The sequence below is a fragment of the Pristis pectinata genome, chromosome 4, assembly GCF_009764475.1.
Source record: "Pristis pectinata isolate sPriPec2 chromosome 4, sPriPec2.1.pri, whole genome shotgun sequence".
Classification (NCBI taxonomy): Eukaryota; Metazoa; Chordata; class Chondrichthyes; order Rhinopristiformes; family Pristidae; genus Pristis; species Pristis pectinata.
The window spans coordinates 97,534,869-97,559,061 of NC_067408.1; the positions used below are offsets into that span (position 1 = coordinate 97,534,869).

The following is a 24,193-nucleotide window of genomic DNA, read 5'->3' on the forward strand; positions in this document are numbered from 1 at the left end:
CTGCATGAGTGGGTCTGTTGGCCATTTGAACCTGACTAGAGATTGTGGAAATAATGTCCAAATGCAGGCTAGAAGTCATCGGACACTACATATCGTCCCAAAGTTACGGCAGGGTTCCTTTACTGTGAACTGTTTATAATCGGAACAGTTCGGAAGTCGGAAATGCGGCTGCTAACCATGTTCCCAGGCAGCAGAAAATGCCTGCAGCCTCACAGCAGCCGGCAAATCCATATTGCTCATTCTTATGTACGGGCTGTACATAGGTCAATTGTTCGTAAACTGGGGAGGACCCTGTACTGTGCGGCTCCTGCTCCCTCTGTGCATTATTGCATCAAATGCATGGAAGACCTGGAAGGAAAATCACAGGGTTTGCAATCCATGTCTTTAGTCCCCAGTTTTGCTTTCTCTTTTGTGTTTTATTTTTAGACATTTTCTTTTTATGGAAAATTGACTGTGTTTTACACAAAAGCTTGGTCCAACACCATCCAAGTTTTAAATATTTATAATGTAGCTTGTTTTTATAAGCCAGGATGAAACGAGTTTCACTGTCATGATTTACTGATTTTGAGCCCCTAGGTACTATTCAAAATCAATTTACTCTACCTTATTGCCAACTATTACATAAAGTCATACAGCACAGAAGCAGGCTCTCTAACCAAGTAGTTCACGCTGACCAAGTTGCCTATCTGAGCTAGTCCCAGTTGCCTGTATTTGGCCCATATCCCTCTAAACCATTCCTATCAATGTACCTGTCTAAATTCCTTTAAGGCTTGCAATTATTCCCGCCTCTTCCTCTGGAAGCTTGTTTCGCATACTCACCACCCTCTGTGTGGAAAAACTTGCCCCTCAGGTTCCCTTTAAATTTTTCCCCTCTCACCTTAAATCTATGCCCTCTAGTTTTAGACTCCCCCACCCTGGGAAAAAGACTGTGACCATTCACCCTAGCTATGCCCCTCATGATTTTATGCACTTCTATAAGGTCGCCCCTCAGCCTCCTAAGCTCCAGGGAAAAAGACCCAAGTTATTGGTCTCTCCTCGTAACTCAAGCCATCCAGTCTCTGAAACATACATGTGTATTTTTTTCTGCATCCTTTCCAGCGTAATGACTTCCTTTCTATAGTTCCATGAACAGAACTACGCACAATACTCCCAAGTGTGGTCTCACCAACATCCTGTATAACTGTAACATGCTGTCCCAATTCTTGTACTCAATTCCCTGACCGATGAAGACAATCATGCCAAATGCCTTCTTCACCACCCTGCCTACCTGTGTTGCCACTTCCAGAGAACTATATTCTTGTACCCCAATGTGTCTCTGTTCAACAACACTCTCTAGAGCCCTACCATTTACTGTGTAAGTCTTGCTCCGGTGTAACTTACCAAAATGTAATACTTCGCACTTCTTCTCAGAGTTAAATTCCATCTTCCTTTCCTTGGTCCACTTTCCCTGTTGCTCTAGATCCTGCTTTAATCTTAAGTAACCTTCTTCACTGTCCACGATACCACCAATTTTAGTATCATCCACAAACTTATCAACCATACCAACTGCATTCTCATCCAAATCATTAATATAGATGACAAACATCAATGGGCCCAGCACCGATCCCTTCAGCACACCACTGGTTGCAGACCTGCAGTCTGAAAATCAACCCTCCACACAAACTGCACCATGTAGACATTGGATTGGAAATCTCAATTCTTGACTTGATGGAGGAATAACCACTAAATAGCAAACATGGTTTGAACTAACCCACAAACATTCTTGGGTGGCCTTGTCAAGGTTTTTCAAGCTATTCATCAGCTTTAGAATTTTATGGCATATTTGAATACCTGCAATTCAGTGCATTTACTCCAGGTAAAAACAATTTTATGGCACTTAGGAATCTGTTTCAAATGTTAAATTTTTATATTTTAAGAAATTTTTTAAATGTTTTTGTTTTTCCTCTTGCAGTTTGGACCTGACAATATTGCAATAAACCTTTCCAATATAACCTTTACAGGTAAAATAATTTGAATAAAGTATACTTAATACTTTTATTATAAATAAATAAAGTACTCATTGTAAACAATGTAGTGGTTTTAAATCCACTGGGTAAACTCACAGTAAAATTGATGCCGATGTGGTCAAATTTCCAGATGATATACTTGGAGCAAGGTGGTTATGCTAGAATTTTATACAACTCCAATTAGTCTATGTCAATGATACATTATACAGTTCTAGTCACTGCAGTACAGGAAGGATATGATAGCACTAGAATAGATACAAGGAAATTTACTATTCTGTTCAGATCTAGGTGTAAACCAATTTTGTTCATTTAATCAGAGTTTCTGGCAATAGAATTTATAGAATCATATGAATCCATGGCACAGAGGAGATTATTCAGCACATTGTGTCTATGTCGGCAAAAAACCTACTTGGACTGTTTCCATTTCCCTGCCCTTGGCCTTGTGGCTTGTAGATTATGTTTCTATAATTGTTCATCAAGGTACTTTCTAAATGTGATGAGAATTTTGGATTGCACCACCCTTTCTGCCCTTAGTTGTGGAACATAAATGTTTTCTAAACTTTCTAATTTTCCCACCAGTAAATGTTTGTTTTCCTGTTATCAACTGTTTTTCTGACAGATCCTTCCTTTTCCCCCAATCTATATCTCTGATAATTTTATACATCTTAAATAAATCTCTCCTCAGTCTTTTTTGTTCTGAAGAAAACAATAACAACTTAATCAGTTTCTCCTTTATAACTATAATTTTCCAGCTCTAGCAATGTCCCTTATAAATTTCCTCTGCACCCTATCTACTAATATTGCATCCTTTCTGAACTGTGATGTCTGGAACTGTACGTAATCTCTAGCTGTGGCCTAACTGGTGTTTTATACAATTCTAACCTAACCTCCCAAACTCTTTCGTTCTATTTCTCAGTGATAAAGACAGATATCCTTAAGGCTTCCTTAACCACTTATGCACCTACATCAAACAGAACCCACAGTGTTCTGCCAACCTAATTAAGTTAATGACGCCTAATTACACTAATCCATTCTGCCTAAACATCGCCGCCCGTATTCCTTCATTCTCTGCATATTCATGTTTCTACCTAAGAGCCTCTTAAACGCCTCTATTGTATCTGCCTCCACCACCAGCCCTGGCAGCGCATACCAAGCACCCACCACTCTGTGTAAACAGAAATATGCTCCGCACATCTCATTTGAACTTTCCCCCTCTCACCTTAAATGCATGCCTCTCGTATTAGACATTTTGACCCTGGGAAAAAGATACCAGCTGTCTACTCCGTCTATGCCTCTATCAGGTCCCATTATCTGTCCTTTTATCTTTAACGATCTGTGGATTTGCAATCCAAGATCCCTCTTTAGTATCCCCCTAATTACTGTGTAATTCCTTGCCTTGTTTGTCCTTTCCATAGACATAATTTCATACTTCTCTGAATTAAACCCCATTTGTTACTCCTGTGCACACCTAACTAATCCATTTGTGTCTTCCTATGACTTAGAACTTTCTTCCTTATAGTAGACCACTGCCAATTTTAGCTGTGATCTCCAAAATTAATTTCAGTACTTCGATGTATATTACAAAATGGGGCCTAGTAATGAACCCTGTGAGGCACCTTCAAACCCTTCAATCACCAGAGTGCCCATTCCCCTCACTTAACCAGCTTTTAATCCAAATTGGCACTTTACTTTGGATCCCATGAGATTTTACTGATTAAAAATTCAACCTTTTTGTTTTCTTTTGAAAAAAATCAGTCTGATGCAATGTCCTTAACAAATCTGTGCTAATAGTTTTTTGATTAACTTGTGCCTCTCTAGGTCCTGATTTATGATGACAATAAGAATTTTTCCCCATGATTTGCTCATCGCTGATGCTGTACGGACAGGCCTGCAGTTATTTGCAGTCTTCCAGTTCTTCAGTGCTGCGCCCTTTGCCAAGAGACCAGAAAATAATGGGCAGAACCTGCACAGTGTCCAGCCTTGCTTTTTTTTAAGGACATTTTATCTGCACCTCACAGGCTCACAAGACAAGGGAGCAGAAGCAGGCCATTCAGCCCATCGAGTCCGCTCCAAGGAAAGGGAAATAGAAATGAGAAATGGGGAATGGGGGAAGAAGAAAAAAAACTATTCTAATCCCAATTACCGGCCTTATCCCCATATCCCTTGATATCCTGACTATTTAGATATCTATCTATCTCCTCCTTGAACGCCCCCACTGATCTGGCCTCCACTGCTGTACGTGGCAAGGAGTTCCACAAATTCACCACCCTCTGGCTAAAGAAATTTTTCCTCATCTCTGTTTTGAAACTGTACCCCCTATTCTAAGTTTGTGCCCTCTGGTCCTGGACTCACCCACCAAGGGAAACAGCCTAGCCACATTTACTATGTCCTTTCCTATCAATATTTTGAATGTCGCTATGAGGTCCCCTCTCATTCTTCTGTACTCCAGCGAGTACAGTCCAAGAGCCAACAAACGCTCCTCATACGTAAGCCCTTTCATTCCTGGAATCATCCTCGTAAATCTCCTTTGAACGTCAACACATCCTTCCTAAGATGTGGGGCCCAAAACTGCGCACCTAGTGATTTATCCACCTTTACTGACACTAAACCCTTTTGTTTTCTCTGTCAATTTCTGTATCAACATTCCCTGTGAAAATGTATTCAAAGTATTTATTTAGAACTTTAAATGTCTTATGTCTTTGCACACAGGCTACTGCTTTGATCGCTAATAGGACCTGATCTTACTTTGTCCTTGCATGTATTTACACAGCTTACAATTTTTCTTCATTTTTACCTGCTAATATTCTTTCATATGCTCCTTTGCCTTCATAATTTCCTTTTAAATTTCATCCTTGCATTTTCTAGAGGGATTCTTTAGAGTTGAGCACGTGATATTTGTCATAAGCTTCCTTTTTATCCCTGCTTTGTACATTCCCTTAAATCCCTTTTATTGAGAATACATTCATCTGAATCTTAGCTATCTTCTGCTTGAATGCTTTGAACTACTCTGAAATTGATTTTCCTCAGTTACTTGAACTGTTTCTAGTCCATTTTTTGTTAAATTGTATCTAAATTGCATTATGGCTCAACTTAGAACTTTTGTTTCTGGTCCAGCTTTGTTTTTCTCCATAACTATGCTAAATGTAACTAAATTATGATTACTGCATCAAATACTCTCCCACTACCACTCTTTGCCATTTGCTTAGGTTCATGCTCTCTCATTCCAAACTGCCTCTTCTCTTGCTTTTCTTGCTTTTAAAAAGACAGTCTCAAATGTATTTTAAGATTTCTACCCTTTCTATATCCTTTATTATTGTCTCTGTTTATGGTATATTTGAAATCCCATTTTATTACTCCCTTGTTACTTTTGCATCTCATAAACATGATTTTTTTTCTTCTATCTCTCATCCTGTGTCTTTGGGGGTGGGGTTGGTGGTCTATAGTGAACCCCTAATACTATGATTGCACCTTTATTTTTATTTATCTATACATCTCCTTTCCATTCACTCACTCGTTAATATCCTTTCCTCCTTCCCACTTGCTCCCTAGCCTTTGTTGATCTTTCTAATACAGCACTCTTGCTCACAAATTTAATTGTTTCTTTCACCAATATTGTCCCTCCTTTTTATCTCCTTACTTTATCTGAAAGCCCTGTATGTTGAGTCGAAGCTATGCTTCGGTAATGGCCGCAATATCTTCCCTCAATGTGTTTATCTGCCCTCAGTTCATTGCCTTTATTTCCCAGATTTAGCAGTTAGCATTTTCAACTTTAGTTTTCTTTTTTCATACTTTCATTTCCTCTTTTCATACTTTCATTTCCTCAAGTTATTTTTGCATCACATAAGCATGCTTCCATATTTTCTCTTCCATCTCTCCTCCTTTCTATTTGGGGGTCCGTAGCGAATTCTCTTTTATTTGTTTGATTATTTATCTCCCTCCTCCCTTTCTTCCTTCATTCCTTCCCAGAAAAGGTCTTGGACCCGAAACATTAACTCTGCTTCTTTTCCACAGATGTTTCCTGACCTGCTAATTGCAGCATTTTCAATTTTCATTTCAGCTTTTTGCCATTTGCATTGTTTTTAAACGTGCATTTCCTCTGCTTTACACACTCATTCTTCTGCCTTCCAGACATGTATACTAAACTCTTTTTCATCCATTCTTGTCTGTCTCCCTTCTCAACCTGCTGTCAAGTTCCATCTTCATGCCAGGATGGTTTAAACCCAACCCAATGGCACCAGCACAATTCACTGCATAGATATTGGTCCTGGCCCTGTTTGAGATGCAACCCATCTACCTTGTATCAGTCTTTTGACCCTGAGTGTCCCAGGATCTAAGATCCTCCCTCATACAACAATACTTTAGACATACATTTTTTTGCACTATCTTCAGCTATATGTATAACTTACAGTCTACTTTTAAACTCTGTGTTTAATCAAGTCTCTAAATATTTTGTGTGTTCATCTATTTTTGCTGATTACAGCTGTTTTTGCTGATTTGCTGATTATTTTTGATGATTTGACATTGCTGATTACAGAATGAAGCTTAAATTTTAATTGAAATTTACATTGTATTTAATCAGTTATTAAAAAAACACTATTCTTGCTCCTCTGTATCCATAATTTCACCACTTTACTCCCACCCTAGTGCCCACTTAAGGTAAATTGCTGAGCCACATAATTCAAGTCATTCCAAGGGTCTTTAGACCTGAATCAGAGTGCTTATATGGACCTTACATTTCCCCTCATTGTTGCTTAAGTCAAGAAGGTGAACATAAACCAAGACTGCTACTCCCAGATGTCCTCCAGCAACCTCTGAGTGTGTGGATATTGTGTGAGGATCAGGCTCTGCTGTTGTGTTTTGCGTACTAGATGCTGCCACCACTGTGCCTACCACCTGAACCCACCCCTCCCTGCACCGCATTCCCGAGTGGTCAAAGTTGTTTACATTTTATAACCAAGTGACAAGGTACAGATGGGGAGCCAGCAGCGCAGTCCAATCGAGAAGTCATCCTTGAGAGCATATTAGCAGGTGGCAATTTAAAATGCATTTTAATAGGATTGAAGAAACATCTCTTTAAAAAAAATGTTTAACTTTTGAAGCATCAGAGTCCACTATTGTCAGCGGTGATGTAATTTATTACAAAATATTAAACATTATTTTGTTTTCAAACAGGTTGCTCTACATTACTTCTGGATACCTCTCACTTGAAGAAATATAGTGTGTGGGAGAGACTGTCTGACTCGATCTTTGAGAATCACTCGATTATTTTCCTTTGGTTTGCTACAGATTATATAGATGAAATCAACAAACAGTTAAAACTCGCTCCTTTAAAACAGGACTGTAAGTGTATATTTACCATAGTTTTGTGATTTGATTTCTTTGTGCTGTACTTTAAAATATTCCTGGTTCAAATCAGAGGCCACCTAACCTTCAGAAATTAGAAAGTGGACTGGTCTCCATTGTGTCACCACATCAGATTTGAAGCTTGGCCAGCAAGCCAGCATGGCCCAAGCCTGTTTCCTGAGGCAGTTGGTGGATTTTGAACTTGCTCCACTACCCACCTGACCAAACCCATCAGAAATTAATATCAAGCCTCTACCCCCAAAATTGATACTGACAAAATTGAGGAAAAATCTAATTTGTTTACTCTCGTTTGTATATATTATTTAAGGTTGCACATGATGCTCATTTGGAAAGAAGTGAACTAACAGGGAATGTGATTTTAATGAAGGTTATTTTCTGCACATAACAACAGCTGTTTTCTTTGCAGATAAGTGCAGTGAATATATCTTCATTCAGCTTTTCAAACCTTTGCAAGCAACAGAAACAACAATATTGAAGAAAATTATGACTCTTACCGGTACAAGGCATGAAATTGCAGACTTGTGTGAAACTATGTCATTGGAAGAGACTTACCAATTACTTGCTAAGTTTGATTCAGAGCAGAGCTCCTTCTTATCGTCCTGCTGCAAAAATTTACAGCAACAAGTAGATACTGCTACATTATCACAGGATTACCAGCTATCGCAGGTGACTATGTAGATTATAAGATTTCTTTATTAGTCACATATACATTGAAACACATATTGAAATGCATTCTGGCAGCAGCCCGCAAGTGTCGCCACTCTTCCAGTGCCAACATAGCATGCCCACAATTCCCTAACCCATACGTCTTGAATGTGAGAGGAAAACCGGAGCACCCAGAGGAAACCCACACAGACATAGGGAGAATGTACAAACTCCTTACAGACAGTGGCCAGAATTGAACCCAGGTCGCTGGTGCTGTAATAGTGTTACGCTAACCACTACACTACCATGCCTGCCCACAGATTAAGGTGGATCCATGGCAATTATTGCATGTGCATAAAACAAAAGATTTCTCTGAAATCCTAGACAGTATCTCAGATCACTGCTTTAAAATGCCAGTAAATCCACATACAACTTTCCAAATTTCATTTGATTTTAATTTGAAGCTTTTAGAATTTTACAACTTCAGTTTTATTGTTTTGAAAATGTTTATGCAGTTGAAATACTTGTCTAGTAATGTAACTTTGTTAAATAATAGGCAATTTTTTTCACTGAAATATGAACACTTGTTCTTCCAATTGCATCAGGCTGCATTTCTCATTGATTTTAAAGTTCTTACTTTTGGCTCTACATTATGCACCAAAATGCCAACATTGGTTGTGCAGAAATTTGGAATTCGTGCACCAACACAAGTCCTAAACCTCTGTACAGCTGATCACCAGTGATTTCCTGATTGTCCTGTGACATTGGACACCTCATGAAATCTAGCAATGTAGTACAAATTTCCAAAGATTCCTTTGCACTTATTGTGGGAACTGTGAGCCCACTCCATCTGCAAAGGGGAGGAAATGGTACAAAGGATTTTTGAAAATTGACTCAGACATTCACAAATATTCAAACTTAAATGTTATTAAGAATTGACCATGAACTTTTGAAAAATTCAAAAATTAGAAAAAAAGATAAAAACACAAGAAGCCATTAAAATTAATTAAATTTTAAGAATTAACAAGTTAGTTGGCCTTCTACTTCTCCCTTGCAATACTTCCTCTTCATTCAAATGAATGGACTCAAAGCTCCCATGGTAATCATTAGAAAATCTGCGGAAGTTTGTATTTTTCTACAAGGCTCCATGAGGAATCCAACATGGGACCCTGCCTAGAAAATCACTAGAATCAGTGTTTTTGGCGGCTCATTCCAAATACACACCACCCTTTGTGTGAAAATGCTGCTCCTGATGTCTCTTTTAAATCTCTCACCTCTTATCTTTAACCTATGCCCTCTTTTTTATAGCATCCCCTCCCTGGGAAAAAGACTATGTACTTTCCCTCTGTCTATGCCCCTCATGATCTTGTATACCTTTATCAGGTTACCTCTCAATTGCCTATGTTCCAGGAAATAAAGTCCTAGTCTACGCAGCCTCTCCTTGTAACTCAGGCCCCCAAGTCCAGCCAACATCCTGGTAAATCTTTTCTGCACTCTTTCTAGTTTAATAACATCTTTCCTATAACAGGGTGACCAAAACTGTACACAATACTCCAAGTGCGACCTCACCAATGTCTTATATAATTCCAACATAACTTCCCAACTCCTATACTCAGTTCCTTGACTGATGAAGGCCAACATGCCAAATGCCTTCTTCACCACCCTAGCTACGTGACACTGCTTTCAGCCAACTATGCCCTTGTACTCCTAGGTCCCTCTATTCCATAACACTCCCCAGGGCCCTACCATTCACTGTATAAGTCCTACCCTGGTTTGATCTCCCAAAATGCAATACCTCACATTTATCTGATTTGAAAGCCACTTGCCAATCTTCAGCCCACATACCTAGCTAATCAAGATACCCCTGTAATTTTTCTACACTATCTACAACACCACCTATTTTACTATCATCTGCAGACTTACTTACCATGCCTTGTACATTCACATCCAAATCATATATATAAATTACAAACAACAAACGTCCTGGCACTGACCCCCGTGGCACACCACTGGACACAGGCCTCCTGAGATGTCAGACATTTCAGTGCCGAATGAACAGCCACATATCTAGGATACTCACAAACATTCAGCCTGCTTGACAGCTTTGGTAATCCAAGGTGCATGGCCTGGTCACCTTTCAAATCTTGTAAATTACTATAAAAGGCAACACACTGTTTTGGCTTGCCTCAGCAATTCTTTGCTGGGGAACCAGAAGGTGTCTTCTTTTGATTAGGCAACTGGTAATCCCAAGTGGTGAACATTTTAGCAGAAACTGCTGAGCATCATACACAGTTAGTAAAGGACATGGAGTCCAAATGGTCCAGTAAAGGGTTTCCCAAACTCAGCTGCGTATACCTCAAGGGTATCACAAGACTTCTTGGTGGAAGGATGCGGATAGTATGAAATTATGCAGTGCCTTATTCAGCGTGTAGGGATGGAGGCTCACAGGTGGGAGAAGTGTTGTATGGGCACAAAAAAAATTATAAACCATACTGTTTGAGGTACTGGGGTAGTAAATCTGAAAGGAGGAATACACTAAAGAAACATTGCGGAGCCTGTGGTGCAGTAAAATTGTACGTATTTTATTGTAAAATTGAGGTGAATTCGATGTTTAGTCAACTTTTGCTCAATGGTGAAATGGTTACGAGCTGCATGGAACATAAGAATGCATTTGAAAGGATTCAAAATTGTGCAGCTGCAGTGTAAAAGGATGGATGATATGATGTTGGCAGACATGTGTGGGTTTCACTCTATCACAATATCAAAAACTGCTCATGAAACAGCTGTGGCTGGAATTAATTAGTAACAATTGAGGGCTAAAGGATAGCTCATTTGAGAAGTATAGCAGAGAGTCAAATTTATATTTTTCTGGGGATCAGTGGGTTGCAAAGATGGAATTTAGCTCTGCTTTAACTTGTCTTACACAAAGAACTGTTATTAACATTGGTATTGAGCAGTAACATTCCTCCCTTGGAGATTTCAAAGAGTGCTGATTATTTAAGAATGGGCTTGAGGCTAGATCAGAAATCAACTTATTACTGACTTCCAAAGAAACTAGAATATTGTACTTTTAAGTATAGTCCGTGTTTGAATATATTTATTTAGCTCCTGGTGTTGCAATAAAGCTGGAATTGTCACTTGCACTGCAAACAATTTTCTGCTCGGAAGAGAAAGGTTAATCCCATTTTAGAAATGCATTGTGAAGGGCATCTTGGTAAATCAGCAGCTTTAGAAAGGAGTATGCAATACAGAATCAATATCAGATAATGTAGAGCGTTGAGTTTTTTTTTATATTTCCACTTCTGCCTTTACTTCCATAGGAAGAAAATGCAAATTCAACAAGGGCAAACAATTATACCTTGTGTCATATACGGAGAAAGGATCATTATATAGTTTCGCTCGCTTCAAAGCAGGAGAAGCAGAGACACATATTTAGGCGAAATGGACCAGTTCAGAAGTAAGTTTGTTTTATGTCACCCATAAAAGTGAAAACATAAACCATACTGATAGAGGTCAAATGGATCGTAAACGTGTGCTTATGTGTATGTGAGCATACGAGGCATTGAGACGCGAACAAAGCTAGTATGTATATCTGTGGTAATAGCATCCCTGCTTCATAATTTTGAAACTTGGATTACCCACAAGAACCATTTGAATCACCTGTGAAGATCCTCAAAGTGGGGGGAATCACTACACAAATGCCACAGTCCTCTCCGGTGATCACTGCATTACTGCTGGTGGTGTTGACAATGAAAGTCAGCTGTGTTGAACAGGTCATTGTGTCTGGAAGCCTGATGTCAGGCTGCCAAAACAATGGCCATGCATGTGACTTCCTTGAGCACTGAGAAGACGAGGACATTAGTAGACACACTTTAAGGACACCCTCAAACCAAAGTGTGGCATAGACACTGGAAATTGTGGGATATTAGTCCAGAACAAGAGAGAGGGCACACTTCATTTTGGAGACAACATTTCTGGAAAAGGAAGAAAAGGAGACAAGGCATAAACCCATGGTCAAACTCTCCCATCAACCACTCTGTGTGATGCCTGCCAGAGAGGCTTTAGGTCAAGTACTGGACTTTTTCAGCCATCAATTCACTTGGCTAAGCACTCCACTTGACCATGAGAGGTCACTGGAGTGCACATAATGCAAAGTTGATCATGGAATGCAGGAAGTTACAAAATTGGGTGTTTTACAGTGCAATTTCTTGACTGCTCCAGTGTTGCTCTTCAGCTTTGGGGACCTCATGGAGTTCAGCAGTGGAATGTAAACTTGTGTCGTTCTCTAACACCCATTCTGGGCGTTCTGCCAGCTGATCCTGTGTCAGGGTAGACCTGCTCTGGGAGCAGGGAACTCCATTCACTTGAATGGAGGAGCAGCAGGAGAGATCAGGGTAAATATTAGATAATTTACATTTTTAATTAATTGGATTGGTTAAGTGTTTTAAAATGTTTAAACATATTCGATTTCACTTTTTAAAATGTTTTAACATTTTAAATGTATATTTTAAGAGTTTATTTGAATGTCTTTGTTTTCAAATGTTTGAGACAAGCAAGATTTCTGTTGGGTTTGATAGCCGGCCAAGCCATGAGTTACAGCTTGGCCAAATGTCATTATTTACAGCTGCTTTGTGATGGGGCTCATTCACTCCTTCTCACCCCCCCACCCACACCCACAACCCACCACATGATAATACAACACTATTAAGGGTTGAGTTGGCTTGGGAGCAGAAATTGATGAGGAGAGATCAGCAGAAGATAACTTTGTACTTGCCTTACATCAACAGCAAGTGCAGGTTGTGTGTGTGTGTTGATAGATTTTAAGGAGCTAATTCTAATTGTTAGCAAATTCATTGTGATGTCATTGATCTAAATGAATTTTTTCTTGCATTAGCTTTACAAATTATGTAATGATTTAGTGTTTTTTAGTTTTGGAAGATCCCTCATTCATCACAGGGAAACTGATAACATCATATGTACAGGGAGATGTCGATGGTTACATGCGGATTAGAAATGTCTATTTGTGATGTACACTGTCAGATTGAACTTGAAAGTTTTTCTCCCTCATTCTAAGCCTCAACTAATTAATAAATCCTGCTTCTCAACAATTCTGCCAGTACAGGCGTTCCCTGGGTTACAAATAACCTTACAGAAATCTGACTTTATGCAAATTTTCTCATATTTTTAAAGTATTTTTCAAGCTAATCATAATAAGATGTTTCGTGGTATTCATTAATGACTGAATACAGTATATATTCCATTGGTTTAATTTTGGATAAGGTTCAGGTGATTATTCAATGAAATGTAAGAATTATAGCAAGTGTATGCAGAGTGATACGGTATGGATTACTATAGAAAACAGACGTTTCTGACTTAATGGAGAACCCATCTTATGGGCTATTCTTAGAAACAGAACCCTTATGTGACCCAGGGACTTGCCAGTAAATCAAAAATGTTTGTTTGTGTTACAAAACTGAAAATGACATTATTCAGATAATTGGAATTGAATGGCAAAGGAATAGTTTTAAAATATGTTCTTTGCTCTCCCTAGAATAATAGTTTTCCCTCCTCCACCAACTAAAGGAGGACTTGCAGTTACAACTGAAGATCTTGAATGCTTGGAAGAGGGAGAGTTTCTCAATGATGTCATTATTGACTTCTATTTAAAGTAAGTCTTGTCTTTACATTTTACATTCCCCAAATATTGTTTTGTAAAAGCACTTAGTCTATTAAAGGTAAAACAGCCGGTGGTAAGAAAAATTCCATAATTCACAATAATTGTTCTTGCTTAGCGTTCCTGAACAGGATTAATGGTGTCATCAGAATTTGCAGAGAGCATTTGTTTTCTTTCTTCAACTCAAAGATTTTTTTTGTCTTTTTTGGAAAGGCATTTAGGTACTCAAAACAGATTTCAACTCTGCCAAATATTAAAACTGGTAATTTGTAAGTCATCTGAGTTAGTCTGATTTGATTAAATTGCTCTTCTGGTATCCACTTAGAGGTAAAAAATAAATTACTGGAAACTTGAAAGAAAATACTGGAAACAGCCAATTGATTAGACTGTATATCAGACCACCCTCTTCTTGGAACAACTAAGCTATGATTTATTGATGAGAGCCACTCTGCCCCAGTAGTTGGGGCACTGCATGTTGTGAAAATCGGAAACTCTCTGTAGCCCACAACAATCAGTGGAAACTCAGCTTCTTTGTTCACCAGTTTAGTTGAGCCTAGAGTAGGACCCGTACTATGAATGGTAGGGCACTAGGGAGTGTAATGGAACAGAGGGACCTAGGAGTACAAATGCATAGTTTGCTAAAAGCAGCGTCACAAGTAGACAGGGTGGTGAAAAAGGCGTTTAGCATGCTGGCCTTCATCAGTCAGGGTATTGAGTACAGAGGTTGGGACATTATGTTGCAGTTGTATAAGTCATTGGTGAGGCCACCTTTGGAGTACTGTGTACAGTTTAGGTCACCCTGTCAAAGGAAAGACTTGGTTAAACTGGAAAGAGTGCAGAGAAGATTTACGAGGATGTTGCCAGGACTAGGGGGCCTGAGTTATAGGGAGAGGTTGGCCAGGTAGGTCTTTATTCCTTGGAATGTAGAAAAATGAGGGGCAACCTTATAGAAGTGTTTAAAATTATGAGTGGCATAGATAAGGTGGATGGTAACAGTCTTTTCACCAGGGTGGGGGAGTCCAAAACTAGGGGGATGGGTTTAGGGTGAGAGGGGAAAGGTTTAAAAGGGACCTGAGGGGCAACTTCTTCATGTAGAAGGTGCTGAGTATATGGAATGAGTTGCCAGAGGAAGTGGTTGAGGCAAGTACAATGATATCATTTAAGAAACACTTGGATAGGTACAAGGAGGGGCAGGGCTTAGAGGGATATGGGCCGAACACAGGAAATTGGGACTGCTAGGTGGGCACCGTGGTCGGCATGGACTGGTTGGGACGAAGGGCCTGTATCTGTGCTGTTATTGTTCTATGACTCTATTCAGGAAAGCCTCCCAATTAGTTCCAGGATGACTTAAAATCACAATTCATACAGTGATTATTGTAGCCTTAACATAATTACATTGACCTATCCCATCCAGTTCTAAGGTACACATTATAGATAAGCATTTTCTTGACAGTCTTCAGATATTTCCTTTTGACCAGACTATTACCTTTTGACCAGCTCCTGATCAGAATCTAATTACAATAAATCCCTTTGATCCAACCAATAAATCAGTATGACATACATTCAAAGATCACTTGTACTCAACAGGCTTGTTATTAGTAATCACATTTTTTTCTTGTGACCAGAGGTGTTTCTATGGTCATCGCCGCTCCCTGCATTCCTGTAGAAGTTAATTGCTTTAGGAATAAGCCTGTGGCACCTTTGTCTTGGAAAACATTTCACTTGCAGCTAGCTGTGTCAACATCCCAAGTGCTGAAGAAACGTACCCCTACACTGTAGATAGTTGAAATTTAGCCTTGTAAGAAAGATTCAACAAGGGGCAGTGTATCACCCCCTGCAAGCCAGACAACTGTCAAATGAAAATTTAAAAAAAGGTGCTGGAACTCTGAAATCAAATCAGAAAATGCTAGAAAAACTCAGCACATCAGGCAGCATCTGTGGAAAGCTAAACAGTCAACATTTCAGAACTGGGAAAGAGACAAAAACAAGTTGGTTTTAGTTAGGAGAAAAGGTGGGGGAGGGTTCTGTAGAACAAAAGGAATATCAATGATAGGGTGATTAGCAGCAATTATTACTGCTTTTTTACTCTTGTGGTATGGGTGCTACCAACTGAACTAAATCTGCCACTGCATTTTTAACAAGGAAATTTAAGCACATCAACATAACAGTGTCAGGAACTTTATAGATGGTACCGATCACTCATGTTGTAAAGTGTGCTGCATTACAAGGAATATGGTTGCCCTTGGCTATTGTCCAAAGACTCTCAAAACTCTGTTCTTGGTTCCCACCCTCTTTTTCATGTTACCAGTTAGTGTCAAACTGTTCATAAAGATAACATTGCATTCTACATTATTCATTTCTGTACCCTTAACTGTTCTTGTAAATGTGCGTAACTGGCATGTATGTTTTATTCGGCTTACTGAACAATGTGTGTTCAGTTCTGGTTGCCTCATTATAGGAAGGATGTGGGAGCTTTAGAGAGGGTGCAGAGGAGATTTGCCAGGAAGCTGCCTGGATTGGAGAGCATGTCTTTATGAGGATAGAGTGAGTGAGCTAGGGCTTTTCTCATTGGAGAGGAGGAGGAGGATGAGAGGTGACTTGATAGAGGTGTACAAGATGATAAGAGGCATAGATCGAGTGGACATTCAGAGATTTTTTCCCAGGGCGACAGTGGCTAACACGAGGGGGCATAATTTTAAGGTGATTGGAGGAAGGTATAAGGGGGATTCAGAGGTAATTTTTTTACACAGAGAGTGGTGGGTGCGTGGAATGCACTGCAGGCAGAGGTTGTGGGGGCAGATACATTAGGGACATTTAAGAGATTCTTAGATAGCTACATGAATGATAGATAATGGAGGGCTATGTGGGAGGGAAGGGTTAGATAGATAATAGAGCAGGATAAAATGTCGGCGCAACATTGTGGGCCGAAGGGCCTGTACTGTGCTGTAATGTTCTATGTTCTACTGTCACCAGTATTGCAGGAAATCCATTAGAATTGTAAGGGAATTGGGAATATTGGTGCTAAGCTCTGGTTGCCTCTTTAACCTGAGAGAATTAAGTTCAAAGTCATTTGTAAAATATTGGAACAAATCTTCTATTGACTTTAACATTGCTGGCAGCCTGCAATTGAACCATGCTATTTCTTCCAACATGGATTTCAAAACCATCTTTCTCAGTCAGGAGGCCGACTCACATTTCATTAGCATGGCCCATTATGGGCTTCTCTCAGCAAAGTGGCCAACTTCATTCACAGAAAGGTCCTGACAGCCATGAAGCTCTGCACCATGCTCACTAAGCTATAAAAGTTATCAGTGTATAAACACCCAAGTATTGCACAATGAAATAATGTTTAAAATTTATTTAGAAAAAAATTAAACCCTGGAAAAAAGCATGCACTTACAAGTAATTAAATACATTTAAAACTAACTGAATTAATCAAATAAATAAATCAATGTACAGTCATCAAAGCAGCCATTTCATCCCATGGATTTCAATAGGAGCACTGTACTTTCTGTCTTCACTCATCTCTTCTCTTCCATCGGGGAGAAGATACAGGAGCCTGAGGGCATGTTCCACCAGACTTAAGGACAGCTTCTACCCCACTGTGATAAGACTATTGAACGGTTCCCTTATACAATGAGATGGACTATGACCTCACAATCTGCCTTGTTGTGACCTTGCACCTTATTGCACTGCACTTTCTCTGTAGCTGTGACACTTTACTGTTATTGTTTTTACCTGTACTACATCAATGCACTCTGTACTAACTCAATGTATCTGCACTATGTAATGAATTGACCTGTACGATCGGTTTGTAAGACAAGCTTTTCACTGTATCTCGGTACAAGTGACAATAGTAAACCGATACCAATACTTGCATTGGATTAAATCTTCTGCATTGACTTTCCAGTCTGAGAGGTAGGAAATCTGCTAGCTTGCTGGGCTTCATGAGGAATCCACTGGTGCTGCACAGGAGCTGCTGATAGCACAGTGGAAGATTAAACCAACACTGAAATTTGGGTGTTCTGCAAAGAAACATAGTCAACTCCAACAGAAGTGCTGGCATGGGCTGGAAAATTTGCACCTTTTTTGCAGTGCTATAATAAGAGTCATGTTTGTAAATGGTTCTTCACACTTCATCAAATTTGATCAATAAGTGAAATTTCCATTTTAGAAAATTCCAACACATGCAAATAATGTAGACCATGATTAAGTAAAGCAATTATAGAGTGGCCTTTTCTCCTATGTAATATGAGTCTGGAATTAGTGATTGCAAGTCAATAGTTCATTCTGAGATGAGTTCTATCAAAACGTTGCATTAATTTTCCATTGTAAAAAGCTTTATGCAAAATTTAACTGCATTATCATGACTGCATTTACATATATCATTTCCATACTTTCAAAGGTACCTGTTGCTTGAGAAAGCACCCAAAGAACTTGCTGAGCGTACTCATATTTTTAGTAGCTTTTTTTATCGACGCCTGACCCGGAAGGATAATGCTGAATCAGAGGAGGTGAATAATCTCTCGTAAGTAAATTTTCCACAATTCACGTACTCACTTTTGTGAGGTTCATTTATTGATTTGTTTTTGGGATATGAATGTCACCGGTAAGACCATCATTTATTGCCCTTGGGAAGATGATGGTGTGCTGCCGTCCTGAACCACAACTGGCGTTGTGGTGAAGGTAGTCCCATAGTGCTTTTGAGCTGTTCCAGGATTTAGACCTCACTGTCAATACATTTCCAAATCAGGATGGTATGTAACATTGAGGGGAACCTTGAAGTGGTGGTCTTAAGTGTTTGCTGCCCTTGTTCTTGTAGTAGATGTCATGGGTTTGGGAGGCACTGTTGGAGTACCCTATGTGAGTAACTGCAGTGGATTTTGAATATGGTACTCACAGCTGCCACTATGCTCCAGATGCATAGGGAATGAATGTTTAGTCTGTGGATGGGATACCAGTCAAGTGAACTGCTTTGTCCAAGATGATGTCAAGTTTTTGACATTTGTTGGAGCTGCACCCCAAAACTCCAGGCAAGTAAAAGAAAGTGTCTTTTAACCGTGGTCTTTACGTCTGGTCCAGTTGATTTTCTGATCAAGGTGATGCCAAGGATTATTTTCACACTTCTGCAGCTTTTCTTCTAGCCTCTGTGTACTGTCAGCTATTAGTGCTTAGAGTCTTGCACAACCAGTGGCAAGCTCAAGTTAAATTCTGGATTCATATACTGGGAAAATCTGCCGTTTTCACTCTGTTTGTGACAACTCACTTTGTTTTCCTAAAAAACAATGTTAAGTTATTTTGGATTCATGCAAATTCAAGAAAAAGAGTCTGAAGATTTAACTTGGTCTGAGTGAATATTGTTAAAAATTTAGCTTGAGGATTTTTGACTTGGAAGTTCATGCAGATAATCTTTTCATTCAGTAATCGGTTTTATATGTTAGGTTGCCTCTCTCCTCTTGGTTGGAAGACCAATAAGCAAAATAATATCTTGAACCAATTAGTGTCTGATTTTGTGACAACTGAGTACTTTCAAACTGAAAGGACTGTTGAAATGCACTAGTAAAAGCATGTAAATATTTGTTTTTTCTAATTATTTGGCAGTTCTGATTCTTAAACTGTGCACATGGGCAAATGTAACTTTGAGGTGCACCTTTTTCATTCTCAACATTTGTGCTGAAACTGACGTGATAATTTTGTAATGCACATTTAGATCTCCAGTATTACTGGTACTGTTTCTCTGACTGTGAATGAGGTTTTTTAAGAAAAAATTTGAAACTATTCAATTAACAATTCCATTGTAGTTTTTGTTTATTTGCAAATAACACCCAATACCAATTTGTAATTTACTATCTTTAACTGAGTTGCATATTGTACTGCCTGTGCAGAATACAACAGAAGAGGCATCAACGTGTGAAAACGTGGACCCGTCATGTGGATATCTTTACAAAGGATTTCATATTTGTGCCTATTAATGAAGAGTGAGTATGCTTTTTGTTCAAATGCAAGTGTTTCTGAAATAAAGTCTCAAAACCATTTCTGTCAGAATGCTGAACCTCGCTAAAGTGCTGTGATTGAACTAAAATATTATTGTTAACTGACAGAATCTGCTAATGTTTTTGAGTTTTTGCAGGAGCTGTCTAACATTAAAATGTTAAGACTAGAAACAGTTACGATAAGCCACATTTTGAGATATCTGTTCTTGTATGATTTGCACGGATGATATGATATTCTGAGAAGAATTGTTGAATGTTTGCAGTGCTTTAGTTTTACTGGTGACAGATTTATCCATGTGAACAGATCATCAGGTGAAAACTGAAGAGACATCTGGAACTAGGGACAAATTGGTAAAATGTGAACTTATTAATTTATTACTGTCATGTTATCTTCCAGGTCCCATTGGTACCTTGCTGTTATTTGTTTTCCTGGGTTAGATCAAATAATTTATGAGTCTGATTTAACAAATGAACCAAAGGCAAACAGATTACTTTCAAATCCATCTTCCATACACTCTAATAGTGAAAACATAAGTAGAGATCACATATCATCACCAGATGAAACTGATGGGAATACCTCTCAAAGTGTGCCATCAGAGGATTCAGAAGGTAAGAAACGCATGCCTTCTACTTGGATGTTTATAGTTTTATTTATTTATGGATATATTTTCAACTATAGTTTGTATAAGCAATCTTACTGTGAGAAAACTATACTTTTATAGATCTCTCAGAATAAATACATCAGTGGTCTTACTTGGATTATATAATGGATTAAAAGAGGCAAGGAAAAAGTACCTACTGACTGGCCAAAACACACTGAATGTATTTTCAATCAAGCCACAAAATTAATCACTTTATTGAAGAAATCAAACATAAAAAATTGTTCAAATAATTTTTTTTTTAAAGTTCATCTTTCCAACATTTGCTTAAGTGTTTAAAATGCTAACATTCATAGTTATTTATGAACTTTTTATACTTGCATCATTTTTAGAAAAACCCTATTTAGGGGCAACTACTTGGACAATAAGTGTAAGTTTTCTCAATGATGCTGACCCAAGAGTGACTTTTTTTCAAAATACGCATTGCTTTTGCAACTCCCTTTTTGTTGGCAGTGGCATTTAATTCAGTGCAAGTGCAGCATCTGGCTTAATTGGAAAAATGTGAGCAATGAGCAGTCTTCTAATTATTCGCTATACTAAGATACGGTGGTATGTGCTATTTATAGATTAATTCATCCTGATGGAGATTGGCATACACTACCATCCAGGTCGATGTTGATTCATTTAACAAGGCATCTATTTTAATATTCCAACCAGATTGTGCTCTATTGCAGATAAAGACTCCAGCACTGCTCCCTGTGTAACACCTTCCACTTCACCCAGCCCCAGCACACAGGTAAATGGTAATGGCAATGTAGTGTAATTTCTAAATAGTTACTCTCTTGGAAGAGGATTGATTGCTTCAAAGTTAATTGAAAAGTAAGTACATAAAAAATTCAGCACCACTGGTAAAAGCTGGGAAAGATCTAAGATTATTGATAGATTCTGCTTTGCATTTTAGTTTCAGAGCAGTCGTACACAAAGCAAATAAAATAATGAGCTCCATTACCAGTTCAGTAAAGCACAAGATGGTGGGAATCGTGGCAGTTCATAGTTCTCTGGTCAAGCTGCACCTTAATCACTAAGTTCAATTCCAATCACACAGTATGAGAAATGTCCAATTCTTTGCTAGTGGGGAGGGGAAGTCAGCAATGATGATTCCTATTACCACAAGGCTTGCTTCATAGGCCCAGTTTTTCAATTTGAAAATGTAGTTGTGTTACTGTAAGAGCATAAAAGTTATAAAAGTAACATAGAAAAGGTTAATCCAGAGCATTGTTTTGGACAATGGCATATGTAGGATAAGAAGAACTAATTAAAAATTAATAACAAGCAGGTTTAAGACCTAATAACCACGTTCTCCCCAGAATTACTTTCACTTATGTTATTGGGGAGGCATACTAAAAACAATTTCTTAAGTCACCATTAAATATTGAAAATAGATATAGAGTCATACAGCATGGAAATAGCCCATGACATCCATGCGAACCAGTGGGAACCCATCCATATTAATCCCACCTTCCATGTACTCCATAGGATCTTACCATTAATGGTGTATATCCTAGCTTCAGTAGTATTCATAAAATGCATCACTTCACATTTATTAGGATTAAACTAAATCTGCCATTCCTCAGCCTGTTTTGCCAACAAATCAATATCATCCTGTAGCTCAAGACTATCCACCACACTGTCAACAACTCTACCAATCTGTGTGTCCTCTGCAAATTTATCTATCTTGCCTTTTGTATACACATACAAAGCATTCATGTATATTACAAACAGCAAGGGTCCCAGCACCAATCTCTCTGAAACACCACCAGTCACAGGCATCCAATCAGTAAAACAGCCCTCTACTATTACACTCTTCTATTGCCAAGCTAATTTTGGATCCAATTTGCCAACTTGCCCAACTGCATCCTATAGGCCCTAATCTTTTGGACCAGTCTCCTATGCAGGACCTTGTCGAAGTCCATATGTAGAATGTCATTAATTTTTTAAAAGATTGTCAGTGGCTATAAAGATTCTTGCAGTGCCTCCTACTTCCCCGTTCTCCCACTCCCCCCCCCCCCCCCCGAATTCTGTCCAAAGATGAAGATGTGTAAAGTTCAATCCAAGCTGGTTTACCTGCTGTACCCAAGTTGCCAATGCTGTTGAATGCTCTTGGCCTATTTCAGTGAGAGGACACAAGCAGCTTATCTTTAAGCATCTACAGCAATGCATTTTCAAAAACAGGAATTTTATTGAAAATGTAGGAAGACTGAAAACACCAGCCTGTGTACTTTATTTGTTTCAACTCCTAAAGTATCAAGCACAGTTTAGTGAATTGATTACCTTCTTGGTTGAGATTAGTTGGCACAGATTGGGAATGAATTTCTATGCTTTATATTGCAAGCTGCATTTACCAATTCATGGAATAGGACCACTTTTTTCAAATATTATTTAAATTCTGACAGGAATGTATAAAAGTACCCAAGAATCTACACCAACAAAGAGAAAGGATACTCAAACAGTAAGTAAGATTAAAATGATTAATTTCTAAGTTATTTTTATTCCAAGCAATATATTATTGTTGGTAAGAATAGGTTTCTTTTTGAAGATGAGTTAATGTTTCCATGTATGACTCCAAATGCCACAATATAACAGGCAGTCCCTTTGGCATACAGTTACTTTGAACCAAGTGTTAATAATATACTGGCATTGGCACATTTTATATTTTACAAACAATTCTCTCATACAGACCTGACGTTAAGAACCAAACTCAAAATTGTTGTTCTAGTGTGGGGTCTGTAAAAGTTTCTTTGGAGAACAATTTTTGCAGTCCGGTTTTGGTACGTTTCAGTAACTGAGCTGATTCCTTCAAAATATTAGTGAAGGTAGCTGTATTGAGGCTTAGGCAAATCAGAGTACAGTGAACTATCAATAGGATTAAATGTTCAGTATGTTTAAACATTCACAAGAGTGTTCTCTGCCAGTAGATAGTCTACTATAGAAGGAATGGTATCAGATCTAATCTTTGGGCATGTGGCCAGGCAAGTGGAAGCAGTGTCAGGTGGGAGAACATTTTGGAAGGACTTATTGTAACTCTTAAGTTTTAAGGTTGTATGAAAGGCAAGGATAGACAAGAAGTTTTGGTCCTGTATTGGGAGAAATCTGATTTCAGCTTGTTAAGTCCTGTCAAAAGTAGACTAAGAGCAGATACTTGCATGCAAGTCAATATGTGACCAAAATGAAACAGTAAAAGTTTAGGGCCAGTGTATTTCCATAATGGTAACGGGTAAGAAGAACAAGTTCAAGAAACCAAGATGTCAAAGGACATTGAAGGTTGTATTTATAAAAAGGCAGCTTACGGCAGGTTTAAAGAACTAAACATAACTGAAGCCCTACAAGAGTGTAGAATATATAGGGCTGAGGGGTACTTTTTTTTTAAAAAATAGTATTTAGGAATGAAAAGAAGTGTCACAAAATTGCACTTGTAGACAAGATTAAGAAGAATCACAATGTGTTTTCTATGTATAGGAAGGACAAGAGGGTAACCAGGGAAAGGACAGGGCTCATTCAGGACCCTAGTGGCATTCTGTGCATCTATATTCAGAATGGAGAAGGATGTTATAATTGGAGAATTCAGAGAGGGGGATCATAGCTTTGCCCATGAAATGCACTAGGCCTATTGTCTAAAATTAAAGAGGTGTTTAGAAATTGATAAGCAGAGGATCTTACCTCAACAACTTTGATGTATGGATGGTTTGCAAAGTATAGATGGACCTTTACATGTGTCTTTTTAAAGTAACCCTTGCTGATGAGAAACAGTATTACAGTTTACACATTGGTGTTCATTTGTTTTATGCCTTCTCTCAGCAAACATGCTAACTGTGCCCTTGTTGCAAGCTGTGTTGAGGAACTCTCAGGTTTGCT

General features: G+C 38.6%; 1 protein-coding gene across 5 annotated transcripts in view; it reads left to right on the forward strand.

The window, feature by feature from the left end:
* LOC127569879 (sentrin-specific protease 7-like) overlaps positions 1-24,193 on the forward strand; it is a 78,185-nt gene that overhangs the window by 47,450 nt on the left and 6,542 nt on the right. For all 5 annotated transcript variants that reach the window (XM_052014876.1, XM_052014875.1, XM_052014873.1 and 2 more), the window contains 10 exons: positions 1,952-2,000; positions 7,179-7,346; positions 7,777-8,036; positions 11,336-11,472; positions 13,567-13,683; positions 18,095-18,217; positions 19,575-19,667; positions 20,080-20,291; positions 21,016-21,077; positions 22,735-22,790. In XM_052014876.1, the coding sequence (XP_051870836.1) occupies positions 1,952-2,000; positions 7,179-7,346; positions 7,777-8,036; positions 11,336-11,472; positions 13,567-13,683; positions 18,095-18,217; positions 19,575-19,667; positions 20,080-20,291; positions 21,016-21,077; positions 22,735-22,790 (1,277 nt within the window). The remainder of the gene's footprint in view (positions 1-1,951; positions 2,001-7,178; positions 7,347-7,776; positions 8,037-11,335; positions 11,473-13,566; positions 13,684-18,094; positions 18,218-19,574; positions 19,668-20,079; positions 20,292-21,015; positions 21,078-22,734; positions 22,791-24,193) is intronic.